This window comes from Lagopus leucura, unplaced genomic scaffold, assembly GCF_019238085.1.
Source record: "Lagopus leucura isolate 7727_CA_CO unplaced genomic scaffold, USGS_WTPT01 Super-Scaffold_100002, whole genome shotgun sequence".
NCBI lineage: Eukaryota > Metazoa > Chordata > Aves > Galliformes > Phasianidae > Lagopus > Lagopus leucura.
In genome coordinates, this window is record NW_024962263.1 from 55,878,279 (window position 1) to 55,891,114 (window position 12,836).

The 12,836-nt window shown below is 38.7% G+C and overlaps 1 protein-coding gene across 6 annotated transcripts in view; it reads right to left on the reverse strand.

Moving 5' to 3' along the window:
* Positions 1-836: 836 nt before the first annotated feature.
* Positions 837-12,836, reverse strand: part of ASPH (aspartate beta-hydroxylase) — a 107,103-nt gene continuing 95,103 nt past the window's right edge. For all 6 annotated transcript variants that reach the window (XM_042869440.1, XM_042869439.1, XM_042869436.1 and 3 more), the window contains 2 exons: positions 9,735-9,868; positions 837-4,591 (listed from right to left, as the gene is read on the reverse strand). In XM_042869440.1, the coding sequence (XP_042725374.1) occupies positions 4,441-4,591; positions 9,735-9,868 (285 nt within the window). In that variant the 3' untranslated portion in view covers positions 837-4,440. The remainder of the gene's footprint in view (positions 4,592-9,734; positions 9,869-12,836) is intronic.

Below are 12,836 nucleotides of genomic sequence, written 5' to 3' on the forward strand. Positions count from 1 at the left end.
TCTCCTTTTAAAGAAACCAGTGTGTGTCAGTAGAAGTTTTCCTGAAGCCTCCAGTAGGGACGCTCAATTTTATAGAAGCTAAGGTTAAAGGTGTATTAAAGCAAAGCATCTTTAAAGTCTGCACTGTTCAGTGTTGCTCAGAGGGCAGAATCATCATTATCTACAGTATGTTTCAGATCTGCAGAAGGATTTTGTATTAAAAAAGTAAAAATCAGTGCCAGCATAATGCCGTACAACATGACACTTTGCAATTGCCTCATCCATATTGCTTTTAGGGGGGGGTCACTTATTTCAGTATCTAGCAAAAAGGATTCTTAACTTTTGAAACCCTTACAAAACTGTCAGCTAAGTGGAATGAGCTGTGTGGGAGGCAGATACAGACAATTTGGAATGCAATTATTTAATTCTAACAACATGTTTTTCCACAGGCGACTCGGGAACCCATTAGACGTGTGTGCGTGTATGCGAGGGGGTGCCAGGGAGACCCACCAGACACATTCACCAGTGATTAATGGCTCATTCAGATTTTTCATTTAAGTCCCAACCTCAAATAAAAGCTCTGCAGAACCATTTATCCCCCTCTCCTCCTGCAGTCAGTTAAAGGTGTAGCCAGAAGGGAATGCTGACTGCAGATGCGGGCCGTGGTTAAAATGAGAAAGGAAAACTTAGAATTAATTACTCAGTACAGGCTTCTGCTAGAAGGAAATGTGGACAAACAGAAGAACTGAAATGCCAAAGATCAGTTTGTTATCTTTCTCTTTGCTCTATTTGCAAGAAGAGTCCCATCCCTTCATTGAAATGGAAGTCAGATTAAAGAAATAAAAGAAAAATTGTTATCAAATTGCATGAGCAGTGACTTTATTTCCTAAAACAGTTACAACCACCATACATGCTTTTTGTCTTCAATTTAATTGCCATGCACTGACAGTTCCTAGAACATGTGGTTGGCACCAACATATCAAAGATAACTGCATAAACCATACATATATAAAATGAGATGATAACTCACGGGCTGCACAAGTTTTTCATACAGCTCTGGAACATCCACCAGATTCATAAGCAATGCTCTGAACGTGGTGGCCTGGGTCAGCTGGAAATGGTCATCCCTAACAAATGGAGTAACAAAACACTGCCTTCATTCACAGCCTGTTACACTTGCACAAGGCAGAAAAGATATCCTGCAGATCCCATTAACACAACTAGGTTGTACCTGCTTGTATGTGTACAGGACAGTCTTATTCACAGTAACCTTCCTCTGTAGCGGTGTGTTACTGGGGCAAGGCCTGGCCTCCACAGTAGAGAGTCTTTAGGGCAGCGAATGTTCCCAGCAAAGGAGTCAGAAAAAGCAGCAAACACTCTGAGGCTTGCAGGGACATTAAACAAATGACTGAGCCCATTTAACTTTGTTTTTTTTTTTCCATTCCTCTACCCTATGGCATTATTATTATATACCCACTACAGAAAGCTGAGTCTGGACACAGCTCCCCCTTTCCCCAAGGCTCATGAAGACTCTCAGACATCTGGATTGGTCAGAGCAAGCTTGCTTAAAGCATAATGTAAATCAAACGTACATAAAACAAACAAACAAAAAAAAAAAAACAACACCAAGGCAGACACCTACTACACTGCAGCATTAGTGAAGAAATACTTTGGTTTGCAATTTTTCTCTGTTAATACACTTATCTCCACTGCCACTGAATCTTTGTAATGGCCTACACTGCTCATTCAAGTATGTACTTACTACCTTACAAATGCCCTGTGCTGCCATTTCCTCTGTAAACACAGCTGAAGAATGAAACATTTAAATTGCAATAGTGCTCAATCTGAAAAGCATTTCAATTCACTTCATCCGTTGGTATTTCCAATGTATAAAAAGCTTTTACAACATGAAATACTGGATGGCAAAGAGGAATAACTAAAATAACATACTACTTATTCACTGCCTACTTTCTGTGTTTCACTATACATACATATATATATATTCACCATTTATGTATCTAATCCAATAAATGAATCTAACAAAAAGAGATGCTCTCAGCTCCTTGACAGGTCGGCAGAGAGCAGAATCACTTCAGTGCTGCAGCAGCTATTCACAAGAAACCTTGTCACATTCAAGGCACTTAAGATATCAGACGGTCAATATGTCACTACACAGTTTAATGAACAGTGCCACTCAGGCACACGCACATTCTAGGTAGGTAACTTTGATCTATTTGCCAATTGCAATCTGTATACATGAAGCATGTGACTTCAAAGGAACAATCAGGACAGCATGTTTTCTTATAAATAAAGCTCCAAAGTTTTTACCACTCCTTTAGTGTTCACTCTGTGCTATAGAAACTAAAATGCAATATTAATAAAAGCATTCCTAAGCTGCTAATTTTGGTTTAAACAGTTCTTGATTACTTCATTACAAACTATGTCTTTATTTTACAGAATAGCAAAATAGTTTATAATTTCTACTGCTGGATAAGTGTATGGAGATACAAAGCACAGCCCGACTTAACTACCAGCATTACTTTTTTTCTTACTGTACTACGACTCCTTAATATAAAAAGTACATTATTTCCAGTTTCATACATAATTCTTGTAAAACCTCCAAAAGTACTTTTATATTTTCTAAAGTTTGAAACTTATAAATCTTTCTCAGTTTCCATGATTATTCACAGAGAACTGTCACCTTACAGCAGATGGTACTCTGTGTTATTGCTGATATGGACAATACGTTAAAGTCTAATTACCACTGCTACCTAAAACTGACTCTTGAACAGAGAGGGCTTATCAGTGTGTGTTCTATTTATTTTTTAATAGCCAGAAAGGAAATTAAAGTGCACACCTCCAGAAATGGGTTACAACAGCTTATGGTACAACTGTCATGCATTACATGGCATTACAAGATCTCTTAATAAAATACAAAGTCTGAAAAAGCATTCAATTTATGGGAATGCAAGGCTGCTGCCTATATTTTGCCTAGCAAATATGGCAATCAGGCAGCATGGGCTGTTTATACCTACAATACTTAGGCACCATGATGTAGTCTCTGCAGTACAAAATCATGGAATATTAAGCAAATAAGACAATTCTTCAGTGTCCTTTAAACCACGAGGCCAAAGCTCTGAAGACTCAGTAACCCTAATGTCTCCTTGCTTAGTACCTGTCTCTCACAACCCTCACTAGTGATGCTACTGCTCTTGATGAGCTTGAGCAGACCCAAGCATCCTAGCACACCTATCCACTCTCCGCTGGCTTTGCAGGTGAGTAGATAACAGCTGGTTTCAAACATTATCTGTGCAAACTCTAGTTTATTTTGTTAGTGTTCTTAGAAATCAACAGTGGAGGCTTCTGCACCTTCCATCTCCCATCAAACAGTGAGGAACCAAAAGACCAGCCAACTGCTTAAACATCCAGGATTTCTCTCTTAAAAATAAGGCCTTTTTAACATACAGTAAACTCTGGGTAGCAAATACAGAGTATACTGTAAATTATGCTGTTTCCGGATTGTACCATACATTTCAAGAAAAGGAAAACACCACTAGGTCAAGTCAACGTCTTCCAAAGTCACATTACAAAACTGAAGTTTACCTGCTAAGAGAACTATTTTGTTTTAGAAGGACAACGCTCTACTAAGAAGCGGAGTATGCAAGTTTCTGTTTGCATTTCTAGGAAGGCAAGAGAAGGCCGCAGGTGGCAAAATGAAATCTGTCCATATACTACTTTTGTTGTGCTACAGCACAATGTAAAATATATGCTTATAGCTAGAGATGTACTTTGTATATACATTATTTTTAAAAATAGTGGTTGATTGAAGAAGATCTGTTCATAATTATGCTAGAAAAATAGTTATTCAGGTAGAAAAAACAACAAAACACACAACCCATTCACATTATCTAGAGTTGATAACATAGGGACATGTTTTATACCTAAAGCAGTTAACACTACAACTGCACAGTGATTATCAAAGCTGATTGGATGCATGTGTCTATAAATACCATACGTGCTGCTTGCAGACAGAAGCCTGGGATGTATTTCCCAGATGTATTATTGCAAACCCTGTGCCTGAACGTGGCCAGGCAGGTAGATGACTGTTTTTGAACACATCATACAGGCATGGTAAAAACATCTGCACATTCCTCAGCTTGAAAATCCAGACCTGTATTGCTCCTTGACAGACAAGATTTGTATTCTCAGACTTGCAGCCTGAAAAACAATACGTATCAGTGCTATATCAGTATGAAACAAACATGGCTTTTTTTTTTTTGCTTTTTTTTTCTTTCTGTTTTTTTAAACTCAAGTCCTCTGTGATTGTAGAATGTCATTATCTCTTTTAACCCTTACAATACTAGCATTCTTCATATGCTGTATAAATTAACCCTGCATGTTTCTATTTGCATACTCTGTCAGGATAAAACTCCTCTGGCTCTTCACATCAGATATAATCCCTTAAATAGCAGGAAGGGTTCGTCTCTGTTGTGTTGTTAACTCAGGGTGCCACACATCAACAATGAATATCAGACGATAACTTTCAGCATCCTGCCACACTTCGTGCTCGAAAGAGTCATCAAAAATAAGAACTTTCCCTTCTTCCCAGGTTCTGCAACACAAAAAGAACATGCTTTAGTGCAGTATTTGAAGTGCTTTGACGCATGCAAGCTATACATCAGCTCTGAGGATGTTCTCCTACATGTGAGAACCATTATCACTTAAACATTATATATTGCACAGTCATGAATTCAGTACCTAATGTATATATACTGGAGTACTAGAGATTTAATTGAAATAAACTACAGGAAGATCAGTCTAAGATTAGAAGCTTTGTATTATTGATTGTTTTCTCTCCCTCTGCCTAGTTATGGCCACATGTGCCCACATACATATTCAGACATTTGCAATGTTTGTTATTTATTTAATTTTTATGAGTTTAGTCCAATAAGCTGGGAGTGTTCATCAAACTCAGGGGCCTAATACTGGTACAGTAATCTTCTCCCTCTTTTCTAATTAGATATACACTCAATGAGTAATGCAAACTGATGGAGTGACGAGCAATATGGCTTGAAAATAAATTACTTTAAATCTGTTTTTTTTTTGTTTTTTTTTCTTCTTTCTCTGAAAACCAGAACAACACAATTAGGTCCTGATCCTGCTTTATAATTTCAGTGAACATAAGTCATATCCCATAAATCCATTCAAAGCACAGAGTCTAAAGATTTTTCTTCATAAGAAGGTCGCAGTGCTATAGCATGCATTGAGTCAGGTTATTCTGCTAACGTTGAACTGAAAGCATGAGAACACATAATTTAAACCTCTTCTGCTTGCCAAATACCACTAAGGCAGAGACCACTGAAGTGGACCTAAGTACTCTGGCTTACTGTTCACTGTTATAAGTAAAGCCAAGTTGTAACAATGGAATCTTTCCAAGACCTGTACCTCTGTTAGGCCCAAAAAGGAAAACATGACTTACACAAACCGGCTTATTTTTAAGCACCTCCATTGTTTGAAAAATTAAGACAATGGCCAGATTTAAAAGCCACAGCAAGAGCAAATGGAGATGGGAAATATCACTGGTTTATGAATCTGCATTTCTTTCTGTTTTATGAAGTATAAAATCACAGGACAATTTAGGTCGGAAGAAACTTCAGAAGGTCATCTGTTCCAAGCCTCTGCTGAGAGCAAGACTTACTGCAAAGCTGAATTTAGTGTTGAAGCTAGATGAGATATCTCAGGTTTTCATCTAGTGGAGTTTTTAATATCTACAATGACGGGCATCACCTCTCTCTGAACCTCTTCTCAAGTGTCACACGGTCCAGCTTTTTCTTGGTCATCCTCCACAGAAGTCACTTCAACTTATCAATGACTTTCTTGCACAGAAGTGTCCCAAACCAGACACAGATGCAGTGTTTGGATGCAGAAGAGGGAAAAAATTGCTTCCCTCAAACTGATTCATATGCACTTACTAATAGTGTAATTCAGCGTGAGGTTAGCCTTCCACCACAAGAGCACATGTTCAACATGCCTACTAGGACTGTTAGCCCTTCTCAGTAAAGCTGCTTTCTATCCAGTGCCCACCCTGCCTATACTGTTATCTGTTATCAGATTGCAGGGCTTTGCCTTTGTTGAACTTCATGAAGCTTCATTTCCCCCACTTCTCCAGCCTGTTGAGATCTGAATTCATAATTTTGAAGAGACTTAAAGCCTTATTACTGCAAAAATCAGCATCTGAGCAGAGAACATTAGAGATAATGTCATCACACTGTCACTGCCCTTCAGATCACAGTCTTGCCTACTCCACTTAGATACAAGTAGGCAGTTGTGTATTACATAGCTTGCCTATCATGAAGTTAGGCAGTGGTACAAGCAAAGCAAATTTATTTTACATCGCAGAAAGACAGAAGCATTTGTTTGATTATTCATTGAGTCTCATCTGAAGGGATATAACAGTCAGTCAAATCAGTAACAACCAATGTTACCTCCTAACGCCATCCTACTATGAATGTATAATCAAGTATTTCAACAAGAAAAGCAGTTCCTGAGCATTGTTGTCCCTAAAGGAAATTAGAAACTGTAAGCAGTAGTGATGATAAAGAAGCAAAGATCTTGTCATCAAAGATGGAAATAAATTGCTTAGCTCATTCAACTATGTTCACTCAAATAGAAAACAACTTTCTGTTAAAAAAAAAGTAATATGTGAAAAATGATATTTGGATTCCTAAGTCATCTAGGTATTTTTGAGCATTTAAGTCAACAAAAGCAAAACTTAGCTATCAACATTTATGGGGTTGTCCTCTAATGATCTGAAGGGAAGTGGAAATTGAAATAGGATTATCTCAGTTGAAACGATAATTTAAACACATATTAAGCAACAGAGGGCAACCAGCATAACACTGAAAAATTCATACTGCCTTGCACACGAACATTGAAGGCCCACATAATTATCTCCTGCAGGTTTTAAGTATGATCATGTATTTTTTTCTGCTACTGAGTCAGCTATCCAATAGGAAATGTTAGGAAAATGTTATCCAATAGGAAAAATGTTTTATGTCATATTGTCATATCATCTCTGATTCTCTGCTACTGCACTAGAATTACATTGGTATTACTCAACTCAATGTTTTTATGTGGTAAAGAACTGTGGGGTTGTTGTTATTTTGATTTTTTTTATGTTTATTTTTGATTAAAGAAAGTCCAAACAGCACTGCGCTAAATATCCTGAAAGTGTAAGCCTCGTTAAAGACAACAGAAACTCCAAGTATCCAGATGAAATAGCTTCAGAGGTTACAAACTGTATCCATCTGGGATGAGCTGTTTTGCATAACAAAGAAGTCATAAAGTTGACAGAACTATTAGCCCTTTTTGCATAGATTACAAAACTCACCATTAGTATGCAAATAAGTATTTTCCAGATGTCTTCATGGTATCAGAAACACTTCACAGTGGAACCACAAGGACAATATTACTCTGGCGTGGTGCTAAGCCACTTTGAAGTAGTTTTATATCACCTGCTCAGCTCTTATGTCACCTGTCACACGTGAGATTTTGGACTGACTTCTGCTTAAGGCAGTAATTCTGCATATTTGTTTCAAAACACGATTACCACATCTGACAGATGTTTGATTTCTGATAGCTAGATATTTACCTACCATTTCTGTACACTGTACCCTAGGCTTCCCTTCAGACTTGAAAATGCCCCAATGACCTCAAATTACTACAGCTGTGCTGAATAACAATGAGGTGCACAAGCTCCTGGTAGCAATCAAAAGATTCTCCTGCAGGTAACAGAGAAAATCACAGTACTAGATAGAGCTGAGTTGCCTGTCCATCAAAGAATGAGCTGCATAGTAGCACTGTCCCTCTAAACACACGCTGGGTGACACAGAGCTAACAGGTACAACATTTTCTATATTGTGCATGCAGCAGTGGGACAGGAATCCAAAGAAGGATGGCATCAAAGCCCTGTCAAACCTTCATACTTGTGCCAGCTCTCCTGTTTGAAACCACCAGCTTCCTAATGTTCTGATCCACTAGGAGAGGAGAAAATGAAAATGCTAAAGATACAATTTCTTCCTGACGTAATTTCTTTCCATGGCAGTTCATCTCTATCAGCTTCTGTGAGAAAGGGAATATAAAAGCAGCTTTTCATGGCCATTACTGGACACACTTTAAATGAAAACCCTCTCTTCGAATGTATAGCTCTTGCCAAAAATCAACTGAAGTTAACACATTCCAACACAGGCTGTGGTCACCTCTTGAATATGAGTGCTACATTTCAAATGAGCGAGTTGGATGCATAAAAATGAACCTAGTTCAGAAGCCTAGATACTGAGTGAAATGCTCTGACCGCAGCACACCAGCAACAACAGACATTTCTCCGCTCTGCTCTGACACATCCTGATGTTGGGGAACCAAGGGGGGTAGTTAAGTTCATTTTCCACACCACTATCTCTTCTGTTCAGATTAAGGCAAAGAAGAGTGGTCAGCTACAATAACGGGAGATGAGTTGTGGACACCTGCTACCTTGGAAGGGAATCAAAACCACCACCTTGTTTACACAGGCACAGAATAGCTACCTGTGATAATGCCTTCCAGTCACTGTAGATCTGAACTCACAATAATGTCCCACAGTTAAAAGAATTCATGTTTTCCTGTTAATCCATTAGCCTATTAGGTATCTCTACCTTCATCCCAATGTCTATCTTAAACTTGTTTTGGATATTGGATTGAAATGATGGAAACAAGCATATTTGTCACAACCTAGGCAGTGTAGGTTTTATAGTTTAACAGTCTGACACAGTCAGTGTTATGTTGGCAGGAGCCCTAACACATCTGCAGTAACATTTTTAACAGTTGCATAATTGCATCTACAAAAATTATAAAAATTTCTTGTTGTAGTTATTTTCAGATGTTCTGGAAAAAAATCTTTGCCACATATTGCAGTCATGCAAACAGGAGTGGTGCTTCATTTCATCATATCAAATATTACTCTACAGTAGTACCACAGAAAGAATTCAAAGTCAACACTTGTTGCACTCAGATGCTATAGACAAAATATTCACTATTCCAAATAAATATATTGAGATACGAAGCATTATTAGAAGTCCACCTAGTTCTGCAAGTTAAGCCTGTGAAAAGCAATATAGTTATTATCTTTAAACAAAGGAAAATATAGTGTCACATAAAAATTGGACTGGAATATTTTCTAACTGAATTATCTTGAATTAGAATGAATGCTAGGAATAAGGTTTCTGCAGACATACAATAGTATTTGGTTACAGTGGTGAGAACAGCAATAGCTGCTGCTCTGTAAGTAAACAGCATTGAATTCAAAGTCAAAATTAAAAAACAAACAAACAAAAACAAAATAACAAAAACACAAAAAATAGATCAGATAGAACAACTCTTTTGGCAAGTATGTTAGATTGGCATTGTAAAAGTAAACACAGATTTCATGGACGAAAAAACATTTTTTCCCCACACTAACACAGAAAGAGCAGCTATGTCTCTAAAGATTCTTCTGGCATTGTTTGTTTGACAACTGACATGGATATGTTTATACCAAGAGCGAGGGTGCAAGTTGCCTGCTTAAAGAAATACATAGCACCTCCTGATTAGTAAAACATCCTCTTTTGTTTTTTTTTCCTTTCCATTAGACACATTACCACATATCTTTTCAGGGCTAAGGATGGTAGAGGAAAATTAATAACAACAAAAACAGCCAACGAACCAAAAATCCCAGACAATACCTGTTTTCCTGGGCACATCGAATTCTGCAGCCTTCTTTAGGTATCACTAAGCCCAGATGCATCCTTAGCCGACAATTGGTGGGTCCTGTGTGGGGCCAAACATGAGTTCCTGGAAGCATGACAGAATATTTGATCTGCAAGAAGAGAGAGAAGCCTTCAGTAAGGTCATTTTCACAACCATACTGCTTTGAGTTCAGGACTTCATTACATCTCTTCCATGATGATATCACCTTCTGTTAGTCTTAGCAATACTTGTGTATTCCCACTTCCTGAAGGTGTTCAATACTGTGGTGTGCATGTATATTTTTCATTTTGTTGTGGGCTGACATGAATTATCTCTTGTGTGCCAGTAGAAAAACATCCTATATCCAATGTAAGACCTGCAGACACACTTAACATCTAAAAGGACAGTCTACAGGAGGCACAAGACATGCATTGGCCAGAGTGACTGGCTGGTAGTCACTCTCAGATAACGATGGGATTGTGAAGGCTACTGAAAGTCTTAGCTGAAGCTGAGATGGTTATGTGATGGAGTTTAGGGTCATGGGGATAGGGAGACAGGCAAAAAGCTGGAGTACTACCCACAGCTTCGGGAGAGTAGACTGATTTATTCAGGGATCTGCTAGGAAAAATATCAAAAGACACAATACTGGAGAGAAGTCTAGGTAATTTGGTTTATTTTTAAGGATCACGTCCTCCAAGCTCAAGAACAGTCTATCCCTACAGTTAAGAAGCACAGAGATACTGAAAAGCTGAAATAAAGAAGCATACAAGAGAAAAAAGAAGGGTGAGGTTACTCCAGAAGAACATAGAGTATGCAGAGATGAAAGAAAGTCAAGGCTCATCTGGTGAGATCTAGAGATTAAATTGAAGGGCATCATTAAAGATTTCAACAGGTTCATCAGCAATAAAAGGAAGTATAGGAAAAACAAAGGCCCATGGCTGAATGTGGCAGGAGATCTGATGACAAAGCCCATGGAAAAGGCTAAGGCACTAGATGCCTTTTTTGCCTCAGTCTTTACTGATAAGATTGACCTACAGGAATTCCAGGCACCTGAGAACAGTGGAGAAGACTGGTGCAAAGACTTACCCTCATGTTAAGAAACAGTAAACAAACTCAAAAAATCATTGCATAGACCCTAGCAGGTTTTAATCAGGAGTACTGAAGGAGCTGGCTGATCATGTCAAAAGGTCACCCTCAATCTCTGAAAGGCTATGGCTGGGAAGGTTCCTAGGGACTGTAAGAAAGCAAATATTCATGTCATTACTGTGGGCAACAAGGAGGATCTGAGGAACTACAGTCAGTTTCATCTTACAGATGGAGCAAGTAATCCTGGAAGCCATTTTCAAACACATGAAGGAAAAGGTGGTTGGGGCAGTCAGCATGGATTTACGAAGTGGAAATCATGCTTAACCAGCTTTCTACAGTGAGATGTCTAGCTTGATGGATGAGGGGAGATTGGTGGGTATTGTTTAGCTCAACTTTTGTAAGGCTTTTGACACTGTCTGCCAGTAACATCCTCATTGACAAACTGATGAAGTGGAAAATAGGTAAACTGACAGTGAAGGAGGCTGAAAACTGACAGTTCAGACAGGCTCAAGGAGCTGTGATCAAAGCACAACACCCACAGCTCACCAGAGATATACCCCAGGGTTCAGTATTGGGTCCAACACTGTTTATGCTTCACTAATGTCCTGGATGAAAGGAAAGTACATCTCTTGTCAAGGATAGAATATCGAGGAGAAAAGGCTGGTACATCAGGTTTTTTTTTGCTGTCATTCATAAGGGTTTTGACAAGTTGGAGATTGGAAGAAACACAAACCTCATGAAGTTCAACAAAGAAATGAAAAGTCCTGCACTGGAGAGAAATAACTGTATGCATCACTACAAGCCATAGAACAACTGTCTGGAAAACAACTTCACAGAAAAAAAGAACTCAGGGTCTTTGTAAACAACAGCTTAAAACAATGTGTTCTTGTAGAAGAGAAGGCCACGAGCCTCCTGGGCTGCCTTTGGCAGAGCCTTGCAAACAGGTTGAGGGAGGTGACCCTTACTCTCAAGCACTCTCAGTGATGGGTCCAGATGGCTACTCACTCCAAGATAAACATATATACATTGAGTAAGTCTGGTGAAGGGTCACAAAGATAAACAATGGCCTCTGAAATGTAAGGGAAGGCTGAGAGAGATGGGAATGCTCAGTCTGGAGAAAAGGCGGCTCAGCAGGGATATTATCATTGTGATTCTACAAGGGCCTAATGAAAAGGATGAATATTATGCAGTGGTGGAGCACCTTTTCAGGGTAGGACAGGGTAGCTTTGTGAAATCCTGTTATTTTTAAGATATTCCCAACTTTCCAGTTACAACAAAAGAAGCATAAAAGAATGTATGCCTAATGCCTTAGCTGTTCCCAACATCTGAGGTTTGGTCTTACCAGAGATGTCTTACGACAGCAAGCAATAAGCTCCAGTGGCCGTGGCACACACAGATGCTCCATTACACTGCCTCTGCTACAGTGAGATACATTAGCTTGTTTACCCTGTCAGTCTCTGAAGAAACTCAAATAACTGCTACTACTGGCTATGGAGGGAAATTACTGATATCCCACAGAAATACTTCTATAATGCTAGAAATACTTGCATTGTGGAATTATTACTGTCATGTATGCAATTTGCCTCCACATATCTGTTTAGATACGTCTGTGTATATACATATACATATACATATACATATACATATACATATACAAATACATAAACACACACGTGCTGCACTCAAGAATTACATGTACATCATCAAATATTCCTGAACTACAGACGGGTTATACTGTGGTTGAAGACTAAAACTCTGAGGAGTTTTACTGGGGTACTGGGGTGCCAAAAATGATGAACACAAAAGTAGCTTTTTGCAATCTGGGATAGATTTGTTTTCAGTTGTGGATGCCACAGAACGCAGTTTTCTTGGGATTTGCCACACTGTAATGATTTCTTTCATCACTTACATTCACTTCAACCAGCTTCTGTAACAAACGAATGAAACAACAGCCTTATTCACTGTCATAACACTGGCCATTCAGTGTTCTTCTGCACAAAAGGAAGTCTAAT